At 37.3% G+C, this 25,087-nt stretch overlaps 1 protein-coding gene across 1 annotated transcript in view; it reads right to left on the bottom strand.

Annotated features, from left to right (window-relative positions):
• Positions 1-328: 328 nt before the first annotated feature.
• The window catches only part of LOC117291901 (exportin-5-like), a 123,862-nt gene continuing 99,103 nt past the window's right edge, over positions 329-25,087 (bottom strand). The window contains exons 18-25 of the mRNA XM_033773944.1: positions 16,424-16,524; positions 16,178-16,274; positions 11,071-11,207; positions 9,111-9,255; positions 8,483-8,580; positions 2,567-2,749; positions 1,333-1,532; positions 329-1,243 (exon numbers count right to left, since the gene is read on the bottom strand). Coding sequence (XP_033629835.1) covers positions 329-1,243; positions 1,333-1,532; positions 2,567-2,749; positions 8,483-8,580; positions 9,111-9,255; positions 11,071-11,207; positions 16,178-16,274; positions 16,424-16,524 — 1,876 coding nt within the window. The remainder of the gene's footprint in view (positions 1,244-1,332; positions 1,533-2,566; positions 2,750-8,482; positions 8,581-9,110; positions 9,256-11,070; positions 11,208-16,177; positions 16,275-16,423; positions 16,525-25,087) is intronic.

Genomic DNA, 25,087 nt, shown 5'->3' with positions numbered 1-25,087 from the left:
CATTCCTGAGGCTGTGATTGACAAGTCTTAATGGGGGAAATCACATGGCAATATCAAAACTTGTGGGAATGAGGGCAGTAAGGGTCTGTACGGGTGAAGCCTATTTATAAACAGACACCAAGTTTCACAAATTGAATATACATGTACATGTATTCATATTCAAAGAATTACTTTCTGGTTCAAACTTGCATGATAAATATACCAATACTTTTAAGTGTTCTCCAATTGGATTTCATACTCCTCTCTGTTGACAAGTTTGCAATGGTAATTGCATAAAATGTAATGAAAATGTAACTTGTTTGTCCTCGCCCTATTAGTTATAGTATGACTATCTTGAAACAATACATTTCCTGAAGTTAACAAGCATAAAACAAATAAATGCAATGTCTGAGGAGAGAATTGTCTCTGTGTGATTCAGTGGCTGCGTCAATATTTTATATGTTTTCCCAAGTCCAATTATCCTTTCAACATGAACTCTTTTTCTAGATATTTTTCTATCCCTTACAACAGATTGACCTGTCATTCTGTTTTTGTTCTTGAAAAAAGTAGGAATGTTAACTGTTACATCCACTGGCGCAAACAAGTCCTGTACATCAAAACTTTTATCAGCCATTATTGAATCACCTTTGTTGACTTTATTTATTAATCCACTCCTCTCAATGATCTGTCTGTCACTGGTTGAACCTCCATATGCACCAGACATATAGGACATTAAACCTCCTGGTGTTATACCAACCAGTGCCTTAGCAGTGTTACGGTTTTTGTATGTTGAAAATGTTACCTGCTGGGCAGCAGGTGCCTTGGGCTTCTTAACTGGAAACTCAAAGCCATCAAGGATACTCCGAGTGCTGGGAAACTTGGTCTTGAAATCAGATGGAGCATAAAAGAAGACCATGTCTCTATCTGCCCAGATAGCAATCTCTCTCCACTGCAGATGCATAAATCTAATCCATGTTGCAAATACAGTGTATACCTCTGATTCACTGACCTTAAACATTCGACTTAATTCAAAATTGGCTGTATATCTCCTACATTTAATTATAGTCAAAAATAGTTGATCTGGCACAGATAAGGAGGGCCTTTTACCATTTACATAAGTTAACTCAAAAGCACATGGTCCAAGTGAAGCAAGTACATCCATAAAGTTGAGATAGTCTTGAAGCCCTGTGTAGTAGTGTACTCCTTTGGGGTCATTCTTGAAGTCATGAATAGTAAATCCCTGTACCTTCGTCTCAGATTCCGTCTGTGCATGTGTGGAGACAGTGTGGATGTTGACAGGGTCTCTTGCAGGTCTGTCTGGATGGCCTGGTTATTTTCACTGTTCACATTTACCTCCATTGCAATGTCCAGATCACAGTTAACATCAACATCCATAGACAACTCATCAGAACCCTCACAGGTACCCTCTCTCTTTACACAGCATTCTGTATAGCGTTTTGTCCTCGAGACATCTGCTGAAGTTGGTTGCTTTGTCCATGAGAACTGGCTAGGAACAGCATCTGGTTTCAGCCTCCTTCGTTGCAATTTTAGACCTGACCCAAAAAAAAATAAAGTGTAAAGAAGTTGTAAATGGACAGTTTATTTACATCTTTGTTTGGTAAGCTTTTGAGGAGTATTGTGCAAAATGTAGTCTCACGATGGGTGGTTCTTACATGTAGCTTCCGAGACCCAACTCTAATCAACAGCGGCGGAGCCAGGGAAGCATGCCCCCCCCCACCCATTAAAATGGTATCACAATGACAAGTCACAACTGCCCCCTACCAGTTTGAGAATCATACAGCCATCGTTCACTCTACTGTTTGCATATTTTCATAAAATTATACAAATATTGCAGTTAGGGTAATCAATAATTATAATAACGACAGCAATATCTGGCATAGCCATTCAAAAGTGCTGATGGGAGGTGAATGGTGCACTCACATCAGGGCTGCTAATGTGTACACTGTGGACGAGAGGCACAGGGGTAAAAACCCCTGCATGCAGATTTCAAATTCTAGGTAACAAAAAGGATTCAAACATGTATGTAAACCAAAGTCATACTCATGCATCAACAAATTTAAAATGTGGCTCTCAAAAATTTAGCAGTAAACTCAGATTTGAAGAAAAAAAAACCAGACAAATCTGAGCCGCGAGGATTAGGAACAAACCCAAAGGCCAAACTAGACCAAACTTTGAGAAAATGGGTAGAAATAATGGTTCTTTTTTTACATTATTATAGCCACCATAGGCCTAACGTTACATAGCTATAGCCTATAGGCCTACAGTACAATGTTTACCCCTGCCCAGGACAAATTACAACTACATTATACAATAGATGTTAATTTTGCATCGGGATAAATAGTACATTATACAAGTAACATTAACAGTAACACTAACAGGCCTGCCTACTTATTGTCACTTTTGTTAGTACTCTTCTTTACTTAGTCTCTAGTCAATTTTGGATGCTATGAAAATTGAAATGTTATGAAGGTTAGAAAGCTTTGAAAGGCCTACGTTCGCATAAATGTTTGAGTCAGAGTATGGGAGGCCAGTCAAGGCCTAAATCTCGAAAAATTAAGTAACTTACCGGACTTTCCAAACTGCTGATAGTCTGATGTTGTGAAGTGTTCTGCGCAGACGACATCACTAAGCAATGGCCACCATGATCGTCCTGTGTCATCGTTCACTCGTCTTATGGCCACTCGCCAAGCATTGCACCTCTTTCTTTCCTTTGGAAATTCATATCCACCTCTTCCCGCACACTGCGGCACTGCACACCCAGTATTAGGCATAATTTGATTAGAGAAGCAAGTTATACAAAGTCGAAAACCTTCGTCGATACGTAAGTGTAAACAAAGAATGAAGACGCCATTTTTTTCTAGAGTTTACCCGGTAATGAGCGCCCTCTCTCGGTGACTTAGGGAGAATGGAAAGTCTCCCATTGGTTCGCTAACGGTAGTTGAAATCGGTACAAAGTGTTTAAAAAAACTGTTTATGTGCGAAAGGTGCTGATGAGTGGGGTCGAAATGTCCCCTTTCTCCAACACAAACAGAACTTGGGGCGTTTATGGCTGGATTTTAGTTTTAAAATTGGGGAACAAGGTACTTTTTGGCAATGATGCATGCTTGGCAAGATAATGAAGGTATTTTGATACATTTAAGTCAAAACAACAACTAGCACATACCTTTTAATTCACTGGTTTCTTTATATGAAACCTATGTTTCTGTGCCAATAAAATTTGTTTTTGTTTCTACACTCATATCTGCCAACATTGGTATCCCAGAAATATGGACAAATCTGGACCGATTTTTTTTGGTCGCGGAGATGAACATCGGAAACTGTATACTTTACTATTTTGGGGGTCAAACTTTGGGTCGCCTGCAATATCTTGTTTACTTAACCACTTGTAACACTAATGCAAACATAATTGTTTTTAAAATTACTTTAAAAACAGGGGAAAAAACAAACCCCACTTTTTTTGACGATTTACCCTGTTACTTCTGCCGATGATAATTCTTTTTTTAGCCAACAACCATTTTGATTCATGGCTTCATAATTTAAGGATCAGTTATGATAAAAACTTCTTTTGTAAAATAATGTTCGATCGGTCAGCAACGCACATTGGGAAATAGGGTCCAATTACTTACCGCCAACTTGATGCCATCAACTCGCCGTCAACTCCTCCAAAATAAACTTAAAATCCACAAAAGATGCATACAACTATAAAGTATTAGCCAAAAGAGAATTTTCTTAAGTTTTAAGTTCCATCTCAGTTTAAAAATTGATTTTTTTTCTTGTGAAAAGTGAGTTTTGTTTCTTGTGAAAAGATCGTCTCTAAGCTACAAGGCCGTCCAATCCACCATCTTGCATTTAGAGAGGGCTTATAGTACAACCAGTGCATGCATTAATATATTCGCGGGCGATCGCGGCCACATTAAATATAGCGCAAATCAAGACTTGTCAAACCATTTTACAAGATTTAAAACATGGATTTTACCACTGTGCCCCATAATTATTGCGACAAGGAACCATCGTTTTACTCTTAGATACAACTAGACTTGTTTTCAGTTGTTCACCAGTGTCATGATCGCGCTGCGTTTAAATTATTTTTACTGTTCTTTAGCCACCCCTGCAACACATTGGTTTAGCCTTCTCGCATGACGTATAGCCAGAAGCCAATCGCGCGCGTTTAAATTTGCCGCTGCTAGAAACTGCACCCTCCTGTATTTTTCCAGTGCTTTTTTTTGTGTAACACAGGACGCTTTTTCGTTGTCACAGTATATTGTGTAATACATCGGCCGTGGTTATTGTCCCCGTTTAGTTCTGTTATTGTTGTTGTTTAGTCTATCGTTTGTTGGTGTTTGTTCTGTTGTTGATTTTGGGCGTTTAGGAGTGAATGATTTTGCTAGTGAAATTGAATGTTAGTTTTGGATCAGAACGATTTTGATCAGTGATCCGAAAGCATGATTTGATGGTGATGAGCTAGAGACCGTACCAACTGCGTGAAGCTTCCTGAAGCAACAGGTAGACGATCGACAAGAATTCTGTCTTGTTGATATGTGATAAAAGAACTATTGGCAAAACAGAGCCATAGATACGATTCTTCTTAACCCCGGTCGACACAGCAACACTCAGCCTGGAGACACCACAAGTTAGTTCACCTGCACAATAGCCGTAAGCTTTGTTTGATGATTAATATTGTATTTTTTTCTGATGTGTAAAGAACACTGTATACTTTTGATACTCTGCTAAAGTTGCATATTGGCATGGACATTTTTGAATGGGCAGACATCGTTAGATTGAAGTATAGATTGAATTATGAAGTTTGCTGTTGGCAAAGGGAAATTCAGAAGTTCTTCAGAATTTACAGAGATTATCTTACGGAGACTATTTGTGAACATTGGTGGTTACTGCTTTGTGAATTCATTCAATGGCATTCATTCTCTGTATTATTTATATTGAGATATATCCAAAAAGCTTGCAAGGATTTTGGTTATTATTTTACTGTTTAGATGGCCATTATTTGGGGCTTCAATCTCCCATCATGAGATTCCCTATTTTGAGGATGAACTGAAAGCCGAGGGCCGCTGAACTACTGAAGTGGAGACTAGACCTAACGTCATCTGTGGGATGTCATTTGTTACTAGACTGCGTGCCACTCATCGTGCCATTCATCGTACATGAACGTACAGGGAGACTAGAGACTAGAGACGAGCTACCGTAATTTGAAGTATCAGTAATTTTTATTCGTTAATTGATTGTACATATTTGTTGGGGTTACTGGATGAGTAAACCCATACACTGAGAAACGGAGGCTTCGAATGAAGAAACTCAGTTGATGAGGAGACAAGCAAGTGATTTGTGAAGTACTGTTTATAGATGGGACTATTGCTTGATTTTTATATTGCTTTAGCCAACTGAATTAAGTGATTTAATTGACTGTGGGTTTAAGCAATGATTACTTCGATTTACCCACTGAATGTTGTACATGATTGTAAATAATTGTTGTTGTAAATATATTATCTAAATTCAACATGGTCTCATGTAGTCATTTCTTCTTGTATTTTATTTAGTTTACTCGGGGTCATCACTCATTAATTCTTTTTGTATAATATTGTGGAAAGTGGTGACAACCAGTAATTTTTCAACTTCTTAAAAATAAAATATTGGGAAAGTTGAGATATCGGGACATTCCCGAATTTTAGGGTCTTCAAAACTCAGAAACCGGAACTGTCCCGGGAAAACCAGGACAGTTGGCAGGTATGTACACTTTTGCTATATCCTCGCGTTGCTGTTTGTTTGGCCATTCGCCAGCGGGCCGACATGCTATCGAAAAGTTATTGTGTGCTTTTTTTTCCTTTATTTTTGTTCAATCAAAAACATGTTTGCGATGCACATTCACAGCTTAGCATATCACACTGTAAAAACACTGCAAAATTTATCACTATCGTCGTCAGCAGGTAGCATGAACTCAACGTACAATTGACTGTTGCGTGGTGATACGGTGAATTCACACACGTTTTTGTGATAAAGAAAGTGTCGGTCAAGTAAAAAAAAACTTAAAAAAAATAGAGCTACAATTGCATTTGTGCACAAATGTAGAGCTGTTTCATGAATAACATTTTCACAGCCTATTTAAACAAATAATTAGGATTAAACTATGTTCAGATAGCAATTTATGGAAAAAAAAATCATAAAAAATAATGTGATGACATCATCATGACGTCATCTCACAATTTACACGAACTTGCCAGTATCCAACATTCCATCAAGTTACAACCTAATCGCATAATTGTTTCGGGAGATTATACGATTTCAAAAAGTGCACCTTTAATGCCACGTCACGTGACCTCTAGTGACGTCATCGATCTGAAACTTCACACAAATGACGGCTGCCTGACGATCAACATGTGTGTAAATTTTGAGGTGATTACAAAAAACTTCACCACACACATCTTCAAAAAGTCCATTTGAAAGCGTTTTCAACATGCCGCTAGAGGGCGCTTTTGCATTTTGTGACGTCATTGATATATTTTGTTAACTGCCCACCCTTGCCAGGCACTAACATCGTTGAAAGCAACTTGATACCTTTTGCCACTTTTGAACTAAAGGGGCACTTCCTGTTTCGACCGGAAGCAGAGGTCATGTGAGGTCACGCACTCGAAACAAAATGAAGACCTGATTTATCCCTCGCCAATCCCGCAAACAGAAACCTATGGTCTCTTGTGGCTGATTTGTTATAAATTTTAAAACATTTAAAACACAACACGTTAAGATGACGTCACGTGACTTCTGATGATGTCATAATGACATCCTTGTTTTGTAATGATCACTGCACCAATACCTTTCATCACTGAAAGTTTCATTGCAATTGCTCTTTAGGAACAACGCAAACAACGCAAAGCGGCACTTATGAAAATTAGTTCTGAAGATGACAAATAAAAAAAACAATAATAAACTAGAGCTAAATTGCATTTGTGCACAAATGCAGAGCTGTTTCGTTAATAAAATTTTCAAATTTCTCAACTGAAGTTTAAATTTGTTGGGTATTTAAAGCAATTTGCCAAATGTGGCATAAATAAAAAATTAATTGGATTATACCATGTTCAGATAGCAGTTTATGTGTTAAAGGTGCAAAAATTAAAAAAATCGTAAAAAATAAAGTGATGACTTCATCATGACGTCATTTCACATTTCAAAAGAACTTGTCAATATCCAACAATCTACCAAGTTTCAACATGATCGCATAAATACTTAGGGAGTTATATTACATGTAGTTCAAAAAGTGCACCTTTGAGGCCGCGTCACATAACCCCCCGATGACGTCATTGATCTGAAACTTCACACATATGATGGCTGCCTGACAGTTAACGTGTGTGTAAAACTTGAAGTGATTACAAAACACTTCACCACACAAATCTTCAAAAAGTCCATTTCGAAGAGTTTTAAACCTGCCGCTAGAGGGCGCTCTTGCAACTAGTGACGTCATCAATATATTTGTTTAACAGTCCACCCTTGCGAAACACTTACGTCCTTAAAAAGCAACTTGATACCTTTTGCCACTTTTGAATTAAAGGGGCACTTCCTGTTTCGACCGGAAGTAGAGGTCATGTGAGGTCACGCACTCGAAACAAAATGAAGATCTAATTTATCCCTCCCCAATACGGTCTCGTGTGGCTAATTTGTTATAAATTTTCAAACATTTAAAACACAACACCTTTAAGATGACGTCACGTGATTTCTGATCATGTCATAATGACATCCTTGTTTTGTAATGATCATTGCACCAAAACCTTTCATCACTGAAAGTTTCATTGCAATTGCTCTTTGGAAACATTGCAAAACAGAACTTATAAAAACTATTTCCGAAGATGAAAAAAACTTTAACAAAAACAAGAGCTGTTTCGCTGCGCTGCGCTACGAAACAAGAGCTGTTTCGCTGCACTTTGCAAACAGCAAAAAAAAAAAAAAAACCTTAATAAAAACAAGAGCTGTTTCGCTACGAAACGGCTAATAAAAAATAAAATGGGGGGTGGGCGGAAGGGGTATTGCGCAATAATTTGCTAGCGCTGTTTGGGTACACTCCATTTTAAAAATAGGTGATTACAATCAAAAAAGAGAAAGAAAATATGAATACTGCTGAAATGCTCTCTTTAACAGCACTGAAAACATAGCAGTACTTATTGTAAGAACATTTTCAATTGTTAAGCTGGATTTTTTTACATAAAATGCTTAAACATTTTACCAACATTTTCCGTAGGCTTTAAGATGACGTCACGTGACCGGTGATGACGTCATCATGACAAATTTCTTTTACAACCCTCCTTGCACCAATGCCCTTCATCACTGAAAATTTTGTTGCAATTGCTCTTAGGAACATTGCAAATCGGCACTTAGAAAAAAAGTTCTGAAGAGTTCAAATAAAAAAATCTAACAAAAACAATAGCTGTTTCGCTGCGCTGCGCTACGAAACAGCTAAACAAATTAAACAACTAAATCTTACCTAACAGATCCAGGTAGTCCCTTGTAATCAAACGAAGAAACATCTCATCAAGTATCTCTTGAGATTCTTGGTTAGCCTCTCCGCTTTCTGAACTCTCACTATATTGTAAAACATAACACATTGACAGAAACATATGATACAAACCTTACAAACTCTTGAGCACATTACTAAAAAAAAATACAAATACAAAACATGGCTTAAATGACATTATGCAAACAAACAAACAGACAAACAGACAGAAAAACAAACAAACAAACAAACAAACATACACACAAACACACAAACAAAACAAACAAATAAAAACCAAAAAACTAAAACAAAACCAAAACCAAAAACAAAACAAAACAAAACAAAACAAACAAATAAACCAAACAAACAAACCAAACAAACAAACAAAACAACAAACGAACGATTGAACGAACGAACGAACGAACGAACGAACGAACGAACGAACGAACGATCGAACGAACGAACGAACGAATGAACGAACGAACGAACGAACGAACGAACGAACGAACAAATCAAGATACATGTTCCTCATGTACACTGTACATGTACTCCCTGTGGCTGACTCTTTTAAGACATGCACACTAAACTACAACAATAACCAAAAGACTGAACTACATACCCTGCAATTAATTGTTCATTCATCATTTCCCACTGTGAACTCAGTCTCTGAAACATGAAGTTGCACAAGCAGTTCAGTACTGGTAGCAGCACATGTTCTTGACAATCAGCAGGACAATGCTGTACTAAAGACTTCAGAAATACACATACATGAAATGTTAAGGATGTATTAATTTCTGTTTTAGATTAGAGCAGAAATCATCACCCCTGAATATGATTTGAGAGATTACACTTTCTTTGTTCAACCCAAAATCTTTTTTAAAAAACAGTTTAGAACTACAGTCATAAATATTCAACCGACTTGAGCTTAAGAACAACTTTAGGTAGCGATAATTTGAAGGCCAGATCATACATACAAAATTCTTTTAGTATCGAATTGGAGAAGGGGCTCCAAGGTCAGGATTGAGAATTGTGATTCACCCATCTTAATTGAATATCATCAGAATGTAGGAATGAAGTGAAAATTCTCTGATACTAAAACGTACAGACCATATATCAGAATTGCGACATTATCAAACGTACATGGTTGTGGACAAAAAATGCACTTAAAGGTTATGAAACATAGTGGTATTTAACACCATTTGAATGCACAATTTAATACTTTTGGACTAAACAACTTTAATTTGAGTTTGGAGCCCTCTTTAACAGAACATTATTTCAGCTATTACTAGAGGATTTTGGTACAGTTTAGTTTATGTGGTTGTGACTTTATTAAAGATAAGATACGTTGGCGCCCTACTTGTTTGTCATCGTCATGGACTACATATTACGTAATTCACTGACCCTAGAAGATGCCTACACTGTGAGGAGACGTATGTCGGTACGACGGACAGGGGTAAAAATCCCTGCACTTGCATACGCTGATGACGCGGCACTGATTTCTGCTGATCCGGATGTAGCCCAACGCCAACGCCATCGCTTTGAGGCAGCAACAGCCAAAGTACATGAAGGTCTGCGTCTGAATGCCAGCAAGACGAAGTTCATGTACATTGGAGACATTCCATACACTACCATCTGTAAAACAGCAGGCGCCCCTCTCGCAGCTTGTGTCGAGTCAACTTTTGCTACCCGGGATGCATATTGCAGATAGCCGAAGTGCCATTCAGCAACAGCATCAGCTGGCATGGATCGCTGCACAAAAACTCACACCTATGTGGGATGGGGTAGCCAGCGATAAAGCCAAAATGCAGCTCTTCAAGTCCACGGTCGAGACAGTGCTGTTGTACAGCTGTGAAGCTCTAGCGTTTACCGACACAAATGCCAAGAATCTTGACGCTTCTCACAGCGCTCTCATGTGTTACAGCCTTGGTGTGCACTTTCCAACTCAGCTGTCTAACAAAGACTTATATGCTCGCACACGCATAGCACCTGCCACAACAACCCTGCTGAGAAGCCGCCTTCGTTTAATTGGACCTTCGCTTCACAGACCTGAGGTGCCTCTCGCTACCTTCCTAAACACACAAAACCAGCCATCTGAACCCTTTCGACAGGGTGGAAGCCTCCGCTACACCTAAATATCAAGCTTGCCTAGGGGACCTCATACGAGAACGGGACAATCAATTCTATATGCCGACAGACTTCTGCATTCCGATAGATAAATAGATAGATCCGTACTCCCATAATTCTGTCCCCGTTCCTGTGCCTCTGGTTTCCCTCTCCAGTGCCCCATCACATGTTTCCAGGCCCAATAGGTTCTATTTCTGTGTCTTGTTAACTGCATTCAATATCCATGTGTTCTAAACTTTCTGCCCCCGTCCTCACGCTTCCATTTCCCAATCCCCAGGCCCAGTTTCTCGTCTCTCGTCCCCTGCCCCTTTTCCCCTTGCTCCCCACCAACGTAACCCCAACCAGAATTTTTCTGCACCCCCCTTTCCTGTGATTCCTCACCTTCCTGGCTTAAAACATTATAGCTCACAGAAGAAGAAAACCTTTGATAAATGATTTGAATTTTAAAAGGATATGAAGGATTGGCCTGAGTCTGTTGTTTGATGCGTGGCTTATCATCACAAATATAGAGTCCAAAAGCTGCTTAATGAAGTCATCAGATACATATAACTCATATCCCATGTTGTCAAACGCACAAGCCAATACATGACAGCTACAATTTGAAAACAAGAGAAAAACACCTCAATAAAATGTGCAAAACAAAATTACCTCATGACACAATGTAGAGGCTATAAAGAATACATACTTGCTTTTGCTTGGACTGCAAACCAGAAAACAAAGTGGTCAAACAGTGGACACTATTGGTATTTACTCAAAATAATTATCAGCATAAAACCTCAATTAGTAATGAGTAATGGGGAGAGGTTGATAGTATAAAACATTGTGAGAAATGGGTCTCTCTGAAGTGACGTAGTTTTCGAGAAAGAAGTTATTTTCCATGAATTTGATTTCGAGACCTCAAGTTTAGAATTTGAGGACACGAAATCAAGCATCAGAAAGCGCACAACTTCGTGTGACAAGGGTGTTTTTTTCTTTCATTATTATCTTGCAACTTCGATGACCGATTGAGCTCAAATTTTCACAGGTTATTTCATGCATATGTTGCGATACAGGAAGTGAGAAGACTGGTCTTTGACAATTACCAATAGTGTCTACTGTCTTTAAGATGTTTAGTAGAAAAAAACAGAAATTATAGCACTCGAATACTCAAGGTACTTGAACAAACAGAAACATTTTAAGACGTTTTTTTGTTCTTCATTTTTTGAAACATGACACCGGTTTATGTAGCCCCTTCTTTTGTTTTACAAGGTGCTGCGGTGCATTCAGCAGCCACTGCCAGAAACACAGGGGCAAACCCCTTTTCTAAAAGACAAGTGTAACAGGGTCCCTTCATGTTTATTACACAACACACTCGTTCCATCTGAATGACAAGCATTAATGGTTAAGTGTCTTGCTTCAGGACTGGAACCCACACTCTGCTGCTCTAAAACACCAAAGCTCGAGTCAAGTGCACTTGACTGCCCCCGCTCATACATAACATGCAATCGTGTACATGTATATTAAAAATCTTTGATTTGGGATAATTAACTATGTTACAAAGTGATTGTTGCAGTGACAGCATTAACTGTTTTCTTACATTTGGAAAAATGTTTTAGCCCTTACTTCCAACTCCAATTCACATTTAGTATGACAGTATTTTCGTACTAAGCGCTGGAAATCGACCAACAGTGGGAACGATCAAGGTAATGTACATGTGGTGACTACAAGTACATGTATATAATAATATTGATATCACGTGTTTGCAATCCACCAATCAACGCCCGTTTTGTGTTCCTGTTGGTGCACGGCTTGTGCATTGTTTAACGTTGATATTTCGCTGGTTGCTTTTGGGCACATGTAAATTGGTTAAATCGGTTAGTTTGCCCCATTTCCGGACACGTTTGCTTTTAAGTCCTCGCAGTTTTGACAACCAGTTTTATACCTTACAGAGGAGTCGTTGGAGTTTTTTATTGTTAACTGTTTTGAGTATTGTTCATCGTCAGTCGTCTGTCCCCGTGTGAACACTAATTATATCGCATCGAAACTATATAACTTCGCTACGACGACCGCGACCGCCGACCAAGGATTGTCCTTCGGAGTTCCGTTTCACTTCACGTAATCAGATCACGAACAGAGCACCGATCCATAAACCCAGATCGCCGTACTTGTGGTGAGTTATTATTGAACTTCTCAAGCACAAATTGAAATCGTCATGCCCAAACACGATCCCCAAATACATGTACACCGGTTAACAAAACTCATGCTACCCGCCGCGCTGTGCAGCCATGGTACATGCGTTTTTGTTGCACGGCACGAGATTGGTTCTCGACCAATCAAACTTCACAGTTTGTTACCGCGGTATAACAATCTCATTTGCATACTTTAAAGTAGCTTGAAGTACATGAAGTAAATGGGGTCATGAATTTCCAAACGCAATTTCTTTTTGTGCTGTACATGTGCCCCACAGGTTTTTCAAAGAAGTCATTCGTGCACTAGCCACCTGGGAGAAGGGTCTCACTGTAGAGCGCTATAAGTTCTTGGTTTTCCTTCAGTTCCTAAGTTAGCCAAATGAATTTGCCTTCCAATGATTGTTGGCGATATACACTTACCTGATGTACAAAAGAATATCTCTTACGAGATCTTAAATTCAGCATATTTCACATTGAGTTAAAACAGCATGATTTATTCTGAGTATATTTCTGTGATTTATCCATGTTGCTCATCAAATTAGAGCAACGCAGAACATTCAACTTTAAACAATTGCGACTTGAATAATGACAAAGAGCAATTTGGTTGATTATTACTCTAGTTTTGCCCATCTCGCAACTTGTTAAAATTAGTGTGTTTGAGATATATTTATTAGATATTATAACTAGTTAAAATTTATTTATTTGTTGTACACAGATCATCCATCTGACATTTAAGGCTCTACATGAAATAACCCCTACCTACATGTATCTACAGAGCATGCTTCAGCCCTGTAGTGTCAGGCCGGGTCTGAGGTCATCGGGCAGCATGCTCTATGTTCCTCTGACCTGTTTATCCAGCTATGGGGACAGGGCATTCAGTAACATTTCACCCCGCCTCTGGAACTCTCTGCCTCAACATCTCATGGACACACATGACATCTCACGGTTCCAACATTCTCTCAAAACCCATCTCTTCAGATTAGCCTAAAACATATCAAGTAAAATTTTCTTCTTGTTCTTGCCCAGCGCCTTTGAATGTCATACAGATTAAGTGCTCTTTACAAATGCAGTATTATTATTATTTTTATTACACAGCCCCTCTTCTGGTAGTCTGGTTTGACCGCCTTAAGTCACCTTAAAAACAAACAAATTTACTTACAATTGAATTGAAATTGAAAACTGGAGAATAAACTAGAACTTGATTGTATGTTATTTTGAGTTCTAATAATTGTTGCTAACCAGACATAAAACACAAACTCAGAATGTTTTATTGTTTCCTGTCTGTTACAATGGTTTCCCTACTTGCATTATCCAGCTTTTTCATTATAGACAGCTTTGAAAGGTTCCTTTCTGCCAAAATTGCATTAAAAAAATTATTACTTTCAAAACTTTCAAAACTTATTTTGTTGGTAACAAATACATGTACACTGTTTTGTTTAGATTGCGTATTATTATGGGAAATTTTGACTCTAGGACCTAAGCTTCAAACATAAATAATAAATACTTTGTGGTTGATTGAAGTTGAATTTTGCAGATTTTACCTGATTTCATCTAAGGTATTGCCAACGATCTGTAAAAAACTACAAAATGAACTATTGTGGGGAACTCAACATTATCTCAAGTCCATCAGCTTTACATTTTACATGTACATGTAATTTGTGCATTGTCTGTGGCAAATATAAAAGCTTTAATTTTGAAAAAATCATCCTCCGTAAACAGGTACAAGTTAGTTCATAGACAAAGAAAGACTAGAACAGCGAAGCTGCCATGGCGATCTGCCGATCACCGGATAGAATCAATGACTTACAGAAAAACCAATCATTTGATCAACTGATTGTCAAAGGGGTGGGGACGTTGACAAGTATGAAGTTATAACATTTAAGGTTTTCATTGCTTTAGCTCATTCAACTGAAACCAGTGATTACATGTAAGTCTTTGAGTTTTATCTTTTCATATGAATCTACTTGTTAGAAGCAATGTTTGACTTAAGTTTCAAGTCAGTACATCATTGCAATTATAACCATATGTTTTTCATTATTTTTAATGTTTTTCATTATTTTAGCTCATTCAACTGAAACCTGTGATTAATTGTTTGAGTTATCTCTTTTCATATGAATTTACATGTAAGAAGCAATATTTGACTTCAGATTCAAGTCAGTGTACAAGTACATCGTTGCAATCTGGGGTTATGATCATTTATGTTTTTCATTGTTTCAGCTCATTCAACTGGAACCAGTGACAGAGAGTTTGATTTTTGTTTTAACAAATTATTTCAAAACTTTAAGATTTCAATTTGAGTTTGTTTGTTTCTTTGTTTCTTTTAAATCCAGATGTCAACGTTTTAGTGTGAAAAAACAACTTTAACATTTTTGTTATTCCAAAAACTTTTTTTTAATAAAAAAAAAAAAATGACAAACTCACTCTGGCTTGTATATACCAAAAACAACTTAACTTAAAGACTAAAATCAGAAACTTTGATATTTCCAAAAATGGAAATTGGTATTACATAGGATCGCACTGCTCTGCAGCTCGCCAAAAATCAGGCCATTCAACTTCAAGTGAAATCTTGCAGCTAGGCATTTATGCATGAGCTACTTACCTATACAAAAAGGATTCAAGTGACCTATTTCGACCACAGCCAAAACTAGCGTGTTTGGAGAATTTGTGATTGTAGTTGCACTATTTTCCAAACTGCTGTTTCGGAGTCTGCTGTCTATTTTTATTTAACTTGTATAAGATAAAAGTAAAGCTGATGTGTTTTTATTCCTGTAACCAACTTAATTAGTAATTAATTCTAAAGACATATTACTTCGTGAAATTGAAAAAAAGAAAAGAAAAACAAAGCACTTGGGCTTTCCTTTAGAGCTCTGTTCTGTGTACAAATCAATGCATATTGAGACCTATCACGACAAGTCACTTGGTGAAAATACATGTACTATACTAAAATGTAAACGTCACACCTGTGCACCTGAACTGCACTGTTGTGCTTTGTATATCGTCGGTAATGTGACGTATTTAGATAGGTCACTTTGTGGAGAGAAAAAAAAGGTAAATCAAGTGATACATTGTTCATACTAATCAGTATAAATATGAATACATTACATACAGAGCATACTGTTCGAAATGTCGAGTTGAAACCCAACAGTTCTTTTCAGAACCACCCCAACTCATTTAGAGATGACATGGTATTACCGCAAACCTTTCCATATCGTACTTCCACCATGCAAAGTTTCAAATCCTACTCATTACATATTAGGTACGGAAACTATAAGGATATTAATAATATGTATAAAAACCAATTTGCAAGAATTTGGGAGTTTTGCCAGATAGGTCACTTTGTGGCATGAGCGACGAATTATGCAACAGTTTAAGAATTTAATTAACGACTGCTTACCAGTTTTCCTGTGCCGTAGAAAGGAAGCCTTGTATCTTTTCAATTGGTGACCTGTTTGCTGGAAGTTCATAGTTATCGGATGATGGCTGAGCTAAACCTTATAAACAAATGGGAACAATAGTGGAAAATACTTGGACATCAATCAGATTAATGCATTAACATATTAATATGGTTGTTGTCTTAAGACAGTAGGTAAGGCAGCATGGAATGGTAACCCTTGGGATTTATTTGGAGTCTCTAACTTACCTAAAACAGCATTTTTATCATTCTCAGGAATGTCAAAGACTTTCACATAATCAGCAGGAACTGTAGCTCTTACTCCTGAAGCCCATATTGCATTCATGATTCTAATGAAAAAGTGTAAATGACATATTCACAAGTTAAAGCCATTGGACCCTTTTGGTACAGAAAAAAAAATAAATTCACAGATTTACAAATAATTCACAGGGTTTACAGAAGGTAATGGTGAAAGACTTCTCTTGAAATATTAGTCCATGAAATGCTTTACTTTTTGAGAAAACGGTAAAACAATATAAATTCTCGTTAGCGAGAATTACGGATTTATTTTAAACACATGTCATGACACGGCGAAACGCGCGGAAACAAGAGTGGGTTTTCCCGTTATTTTCTCCCGACTCCGATGACCGATTGAGCCTAAATTTTCACAGGTTTGTTGTTTTATATATAAGTTGTGATACACGAAGTGTGGGACTTGGACAATACCGTTTACCGAAAGTGTATAATGGCTTTAAGGAATAAACCATTAACCAAGAACACAAATATTATACTAGTAATAAATGTTTATGAGTGCAATGGTGCGAATATGTTCACGAGTTTAAAGATGGAATGTTCTATTCAACGAGGCGGAGCCGAGTTAAATGGAACATTCCATCTTACAACTCATGAACATATTTGCACTATTGCACGAATGAAAAACATTCATTATTTGTTTTATATAACATCCAAGTAGATCTTTGTCATTTTGATTGGAGGGGCACAAGTTTCAAAACAATACAATTGCTAATTGTGAAATTACACCCGTTTCTTTTGGGTCGGCCTGTTTGTCAATGTGCGTTCTGTACAGCTATTTTTTGAGACACGCAGTTGCCGAATGCTAGTATGTGCCTTGCAGTAACACTGCTGCGTTACCAAAGACACGCGAACGCAGTGATGTTTTTTGCTCAGCGTGCAATAGTACTTTTCGGATGTAACGGAAAATGCATGCTGAGTGACGTAGCGTGCAATAGTACTTTAATTTGCTAACACGTGACGGACAATCCTCCAATCAAATGGCAAGGATCTGCTTGGGTGTTATATAAACACAAACATTTATGATTCAGTATACTATTCAGTATACTATTTTTCTATGGCATCGAGACTTTTATTGAAGTTCTCAATCAAAACTTTTCACCAAACAACATTTCAAAAACATCAATAAAAAACCTCAAGTACAAAATGAAATACTCTTGAAATTTCAAGTGGCTGTTGTTTCTCTTATTCTGGAAAAAAGGAATGCCTCTTAAAAATAGTTTTAAAACAAGTATTGTACCATACCTTCCATATGTTAGGTAAATATTAACAAAAAGTGACAACTATTGAATAATAAAAAGCATCAACCATCATAACCTATCCCTGGTTCACTTACTAAATCAACAGTACCATGGACATGGTGGAGATCAAATTTGTTGTGGTGCAACATAACACCTTGTTATAATGTTATAATGTAAGTTCACGCTTGTTTTTTTCAGTGGATGATCTTACATTGGAGCAGGAAATCAAATTTTACTTGTGTGCCGTTGTCATCTGGGCTTAAGTTATGCGTGCAAAATTTGGGTTCTCTTAGCCCTCCAACTCCAGGATGCAATCGTTTATGAGATAAAACTCCCATAATTTGTCATTACTTCCAACCCATTTGTGTCTATCCCCATGTTTGCGATTACACCTTTAATACCTTATCCAAGTAAAATTTAAATGGTTTTCCAACTCAATCTCACAGTAAACAACAAACAATCCATTCATTAAGCTCAATCTATAATGTGGTGTCCATGTCCTGGCTATTTACAGATTAGGGAAATAAAGCATGACTAGATTTTGCAAGTACATGTATTGGGATACCCTGTGTACATGTATTGGGATACCCTGTGTACATGTATTGGGATACCCTGTGTACATGTATTGGGATACCCTGTGTACATGTATTGGGATACCCTGTGTACATGTATTGGGATACCCTGTGTACATGTATTGGGATACCCTGTGTACATGTATTGGGATACCCTGTGTACATGTATTGGGATACCCTGTGGTCATGTACTATTGTACACAATACAGTAAAGTTTGAACTTGTACTTGGCCTGACTGACACAAATTGACATAGAAGTCTGCAGATATTTCAGAAAGGGATATCTTGTGCCTAACCATGTTCACACCTCAGCACAGTTGAAACAGCTAATGGTCAACCGCTCAACTAGGAAGGTCACTACTATAGATGTACAGATGCTTTGAAAGCTTATCACAAGACCCCATCTGTCAAAAGTGGTCTTTAGTTCCAGCCAGAAAGTCAATCAAACTACATTGTAGCCTGGTGGCTATATACATGTAGGCAGTTTGATTCCCAGGTGTTAGATTTAATAGATGTTACTTTGCATCAAGGATAAGGAATATAAAGAATATAATCAGGACAAAATGAATTTATAACATGTAGTGCCTAATAGACATCTGTAAGTGTGAAAAACTAATTAAACTCTTTATCCTGGATGCAAAATTAACATATACATGTATGTTACATGTACATGTAGATGTATAAACTGTACAAACCCAGGTCAAAATTCCAGTTGAACCTAGTTAACTGGGGTCAACTGGTTCAACTGGAAAGTGACCAAACTCGTCCATTTTCCATATTAACCAACTGGTTTGGACTAGGTTTAACTGTGTTCAACTAGGTTGAAATTATAAACTAGTTGGTTTCTGTCCACTTTCCATATTAAACCAACTGGTTTTAACTGTGTTTAACTAGTTTATCAACTGGTTTCAACTAGTTCCAGTTAAAGGTTATGAATGCTTTTGAAGTGTGTCTTTGTTATCGTACAGTCGAGGGGGAGAAAAAGAAGAAGAACTAGACAGAAGTTTCTGTTACATAACAACAACAAAGTGTTTGACATGACATTCAAATCTTGGATGTAACATATTCCAGCTGGAATACACAAGCTTGGTTTCATCAGCTTGACTACGCATTTATTGCTCTGTACATCCTGTACAAAACTGCACCTTTAAGGTGGCGTCATGTTATACTTGAGGACAATAAGATTGTTTTAAACTAGATCATGACATGTCCAGCCCTTTAAAAAATATTGCTGGTTTCACACATACTTTTGGAGGGTCCTTAAGTAAACACACTGTCCTTGCATCCAACTGTGATAATCCCTCTAATCCCTTAAACAAACAACCTGCTCTGGACCAGCCTGACTGGATGGTTTCTGGAACTACTTTTAAAAGCTACATGAAATGGCCATTGGCAATAACTGAACAGTGTGTATTTTAAAATGTGTACTTTTTACGTAATTCTGTCATAAATGGGTAATTTAAGCTTAATATACAGTACCGATTGAAAATAACTAGATGCCGTGCGATAAATCCCACGCGCAAACGGGCGTGGAGGTTGGCGCGATAACATGTCTTGAAAAAAAAGTCTTGAAAAAAAAAGTCAAATAGCCGTCGGTATAGTGCCACGCGCTAAACTTGCAAAACCCACGCGACATTTTGCGTGATTACGAGAGAATGAATAGTGCTTTGATGTCGCTCAATTCCCATGATTATCCCCATAATGAAGGTTGCTTTGCTGGAGTGTAATTCACCTTTATTACTGAGATTGAAGGATGCTTTGATGTTGCGTGATTCACCGGCGCCATACATGTACATGTGTAGTTGATTATTTTGGGTGTTTAAATAATGGTCTTTTAAAATGAATTTGGCGGTCTGATTATGAAAAAAATAGACTCAATGTGTATTTTCATTGTTGTGAAATTAAATGCCAGTCGCTGTCGGCATCTTGTGTCTGTAATTAGGTGTCGGCATCTTGTGTCTGTGATTAGGTGTCGGCAACTTGTGTCTGTGATTGGAAGTTGGCATTGCTTGAGTTGTGATTGGTTATAAGCCAAGACAATGTTCAACTTGGTTCAACCTTTGAGAAGTCTGCATCGTCGCCACATTTTCTTTGGTCAAATACCATCTGCGCGAAGCCCACGCGTGGAGCGCCATGCGCTAAACTGGCAGTACCCTACCGACATTTTGCGTGATTTCCTGAGAATGTACGTGCTTTGATTATGCCTGATTTACCGGCGCCATACATGTACATGTACATAGTTGATTACTTTGTAACGTCGGCATCTTGGGTCTGTGATTAGGTGTCGGCATCGTGTGTCTGTGATTAGGTTTCGGCAACTTGTGTCTGTGATTGGAAGTTTGCATTATTTTGCTTGAGTTGTGTCCAGTTGGTTAAAGTCCAGACAATGTTCTTAAACCTTTTAGAAGTCTGGGTCCCCATTTTCTTTGGTCCAAGACCACCAACGACGTGGCCCACGCGTGGAGCGCCACGCGACATTTTGCGTGATTACCCGAGAATGTATGGTGCTTTGATGATGTGTGATTCACCGGTGCTTTGATGATTCACCGGCGTCAACTTTTTTTTTACTTTGTGTGCTTATATATTATTCTCTTGAAATGGATTGGGATTGTCATTATATAAAAAACACATATACTCCAGGCAGGTGTATCCTGGCTGTAGTATTATTTGTTGTAAAATTAAATGCCAGTCGGTGTCGGCAACTAGTTGTGTGTGTGATCGGAATTCATTCGATTGAGGTGTGATGACGTGATATACGCCTGGGCAATTTCAGCCACGGTTCAACCGTTAAGAAGTTTGCGTCTGTATTTTCTGTGAATATGATTGACACTCTTATCGAGATCCAATCATGTCTTATCTTAACCCCCCCCCCAGTTTGTTTTTTTCCCCTTAAAAGACAAGCCGCTGGGTTGCGCGGTGTCTCTGTGGTTTTCTTTGGGTTCGGTGGTCCCCTGGCCAAATTAATGCCAGTTGAAATGACATTGGAAATTCAACAGCCAATTGGAAAATTGTGTTTTACAATACGACCATCTTGACTTGTGTATAGGTATCGCCTCCAGTAATGACTTAGACTACGTTTATTGACGATAAAACTACTTTAGTGATGGTACCCAACCCTTCCTCTTCGGTACGGTAGATTAGTACGGTAGACTAATACAATATTAATACAATATTATCAATGTTATCAATATTATCAATATTATCAATATTAACAATTTGTTTAAGAGTCGGTTTTAAAAGTACCTGTTTTTAATTAACAATGGATGTTTATTTTAAGCATAACAAAATGTACTTTTCACAAAGGAAATTATTTGACGCTTGAAATGTTGTTTGTCTTTTGTTACTGAAATCATAGACTAAAAGATCGTTGCCAATTTGCTTCTGAAATTACTCTGGCGATCATACTAACTCTCCCTCTTCGGTATCATAGATAAACACATTAACACTTGACAAATTCATTTTGTTTTATTGAAAGTAACGCCTTAAAAGTTACTTGTGTTGTAATAATCACGGGCAGTTATATATTTATAACAGATTTATTCGACATGATTGAGTTTTTCTCCCGAAAATCTGATCTGTGTCCAACTTGTTATTTTTGAGATATAATATTAATGCAAAAAAAAAGCGGAACGCCATCACACGTTATTACCCAACTATTAAACTGTTAAAATATTAACATTTAGTTCGGCACAGGCAAGCGTATACATATTTAAATGGGCAACTGTAAGTGACTTTGCGGTGACGTTTTTCAAGCATCAGGACATTTTTATTAGTTGGTTAATTTTATTGCGGATCGCGGCGTTGTTTTTTTCTTGGAAAAAAAAAACAATCGAAATCCACACAAATTGTAGTTGTGTTCGCCCGGTGGCAAACATACAACATTTTTAGTTTACAATAATATATAATTTAATTCAATTTTGTTTCATTACACCCGCTCCCCCCCCCCCTCCCGGCAACGTAAACAATTTTAAGGTATGGATATACGTTGACCTCATTTTTATTTAGGTGAAGGCAAACGGATTACTGTGAATCTCCCATAAAGTGTATTGAAGAAGTAAAATACGGCTACGTTTGTGGATGATAAAATTACTCTAGAGTGTCGTACCCAACCCTTCCTCTTCGGTACGGTAGATTAATACACATGACAATCATATTAACAATTTGTTTTTGAGTCGGTTTTAAAGATACTTGTTTTTAATAACCATCGCCGTTTATTGATAAAAATGTACGTATCACAAAGGAATTTTTTGTGCTTATGTCTTTGGTTAATGAAGGACTAGAAAACTATCCAAAGATCGTTGTCAATTTGCTTCTGAAAATACTCTAGCGACCGTATGTCTCCCTCTTCGGAACCGCGTGGATCAACATCTGACCGTAAATTGATTTTGTTCAAAGTAAGTCTTTAAAGTTAAGTGTATTATAATTAACCTCGGGCGATATTTTTTCATTAAAGATTTATTTGACATAATTTCGTTCTGGTGCCGTCTTTGGTTTTAAAACCACACTAAAATAATATTGAAACAAATCGAAATCCATATTTTTCGTGTCCGCCCGCCCGGCGACGAATAATAATAATTTACACTTTTGGTCAAGTTATCTTAACATTATGAATAATTGAAGTCGATTTTGTTTTCTTATATCCACACCCCCTGTTTACAAAAATACAAATTTTCAGCTATGGATAATATACGTATAAGGGTTGAACTTTTGATGATGTTGACCTCATTTTTATTTAAGTAAAGCCAAACGGATTAATGTGAATCTCCCATGTATATTAAATTTATAATGATATCCGTTTGTGGATGATAACATTACTGTAGCGATCATACCCAATACAACCCTTTCAATAGATTAATTATGACAATCAATGTGATTTTTTTTTTTAAACCATTGCTATTTATTTTAATCATAAAAATGCACTAATCAAAATGGATATATTTGATGGTCGTGTTTTGTCTTTGGTTACTGAAGGACTAAAACTATCCAAAGATCGTTTCAAATTTGGTTTAAAAATTACCCAGGCTAGCGATAGTACATCCGTAACTCTCCCTCTTCAGTTCCGTGGATTAAAGCTTGACCGCAAATATTAACAAGTAAAAAAAAAATCAAAGTCGTATTTTTTATTTAGTCTCCGGCAGTTATTTTTATCAAAGGTTCCTGCTACCATTACAACGTAAGTTTAGTATTGCCGTTTTTAAGTCATATACCAAACGTATACACTATGCGGATATGCACACTGCTTGAAGAATTAGTTTGCTCTCTACACAAAAAGGAGAGCAAAATAATCGATAATGAAAGCTGACTGTACTGTGTGGATAATATAATACGCGCACGTTTAAAAGACTGTCAAGTTTTAAAACAGAATCTGCCAGGTGAAGTAATACATTGTAACAAACCACAGCCAGCGTATCATACGCAAATGCTCTGTATAAAGTTAAATCCTCAGTGTGCGGGGGGGGGGGGGGGGGGGGGGCATAGAGCTCTATATTTAGCTCTCTCTATGTGGGGGATCACTGTGTGTATTTTAATTTCCATGGCCCGATCTATAAACCTACACAAATTTCGCATTGCAGGCGAACAGGCAAAGCGCTTACCAAAAAAAATAAAAAAAATTGACACGGCTGATGGGCAACAACTTTTAGACTCTTATTACAACGATTTCTTGTGCAATACTCTTAAAATTCAAGGGTTTTTTGCTTTTTACTTGAATCTACAAAAACAAAAATTCAATCAAAATAGCAACATCAAAACATTGTTTTAAATTATTAAACCAACGAGCAGTTACTGTTGAGCAACTCGGGCAAAAGTACTATAAAAATAGGCAAAAACATTTATATATACATTTTTAAAACCCATACAAACAACCAAGCCAGCACCCCATAATGTACCCATCTATCGTTCAAAAGGTATATATATGTATAATTAAAAAAACGGACACAATTAAATAAAGCTGTTAGGCGAGAAAACACTGCTTAGCTAAATTCTTTGCTGTATAAAAGCAAAAAATGAGTGGGGCACAAGTTGCAACGATGTCAATTTTGGCTGGTACACTGTGTCTGCTAAGCAATTGATTTTCTGTGCTTGGCATATTTCTGTGATTATGGGCTTTATGAATTTGAACCCTCTTTGAAGAGGAATAACTAGCTTTCATTATTAGATTATATTTGCACATTTAAAACATTTAAAAACCACACCATACCGAGCCATTAGCCACAAATCGCTGAAATTGAAAGCACGTCATGAAAGCGCGAGGGATTGGCAAAAGGAACATAAAATACCTATAAGATTTGAACGTGAAATGGTAATACAAACATCCTATTATGTATATAAAATGTTGAACATGATTAAGGACGATTTTATTTTCTTCCTCGGATGCGACGTATAAAGTGAGGGTCCCTCACCTATACGTCTCAAACAAACCCCTTACCACATACTTTTGACGAGTTTGCTTCCTTTTCCAGAGTGTATTAACAAGTTGAAATTTTTGACAATTCATGCAAACCGTTGCTGTTCATTGTTAATAATTTATATGAGAATAGTTACTTCAAATTTCAATAAAATATTTGAAAATGTATAGAATGGTAGTGGTTGTTCATTGATGTCCGTCCCTCACGCATTCTGATTTCCACTCATACGAGATTGTGTTTTGAGAATCTACGTCTAGATTGTACAACAGTTTGCACGTACGTAGCGCAGTGAAAAAGTGCTACTGATCTAACATAACAAAATGGATGTTTTCCTACACACACAATGTATAGGGCTATTTTCATCTCAATTAACTTATTCTC

This window comes from Asterias rubens, chromosome 1 (assembly GCF_902459465.1).
Source record: "Asterias rubens chromosome 1, eAstRub1.3, whole genome shotgun sequence".
Taxonomy (NCBI): Eukaryota; Metazoa; Echinodermata; class Asteroidea; order Forcipulatida; family Asteriidae; genus Asterias; species Asterias rubens.
This window is presented reverse-complemented; position numbering and strand designations above follow the sequence as displayed.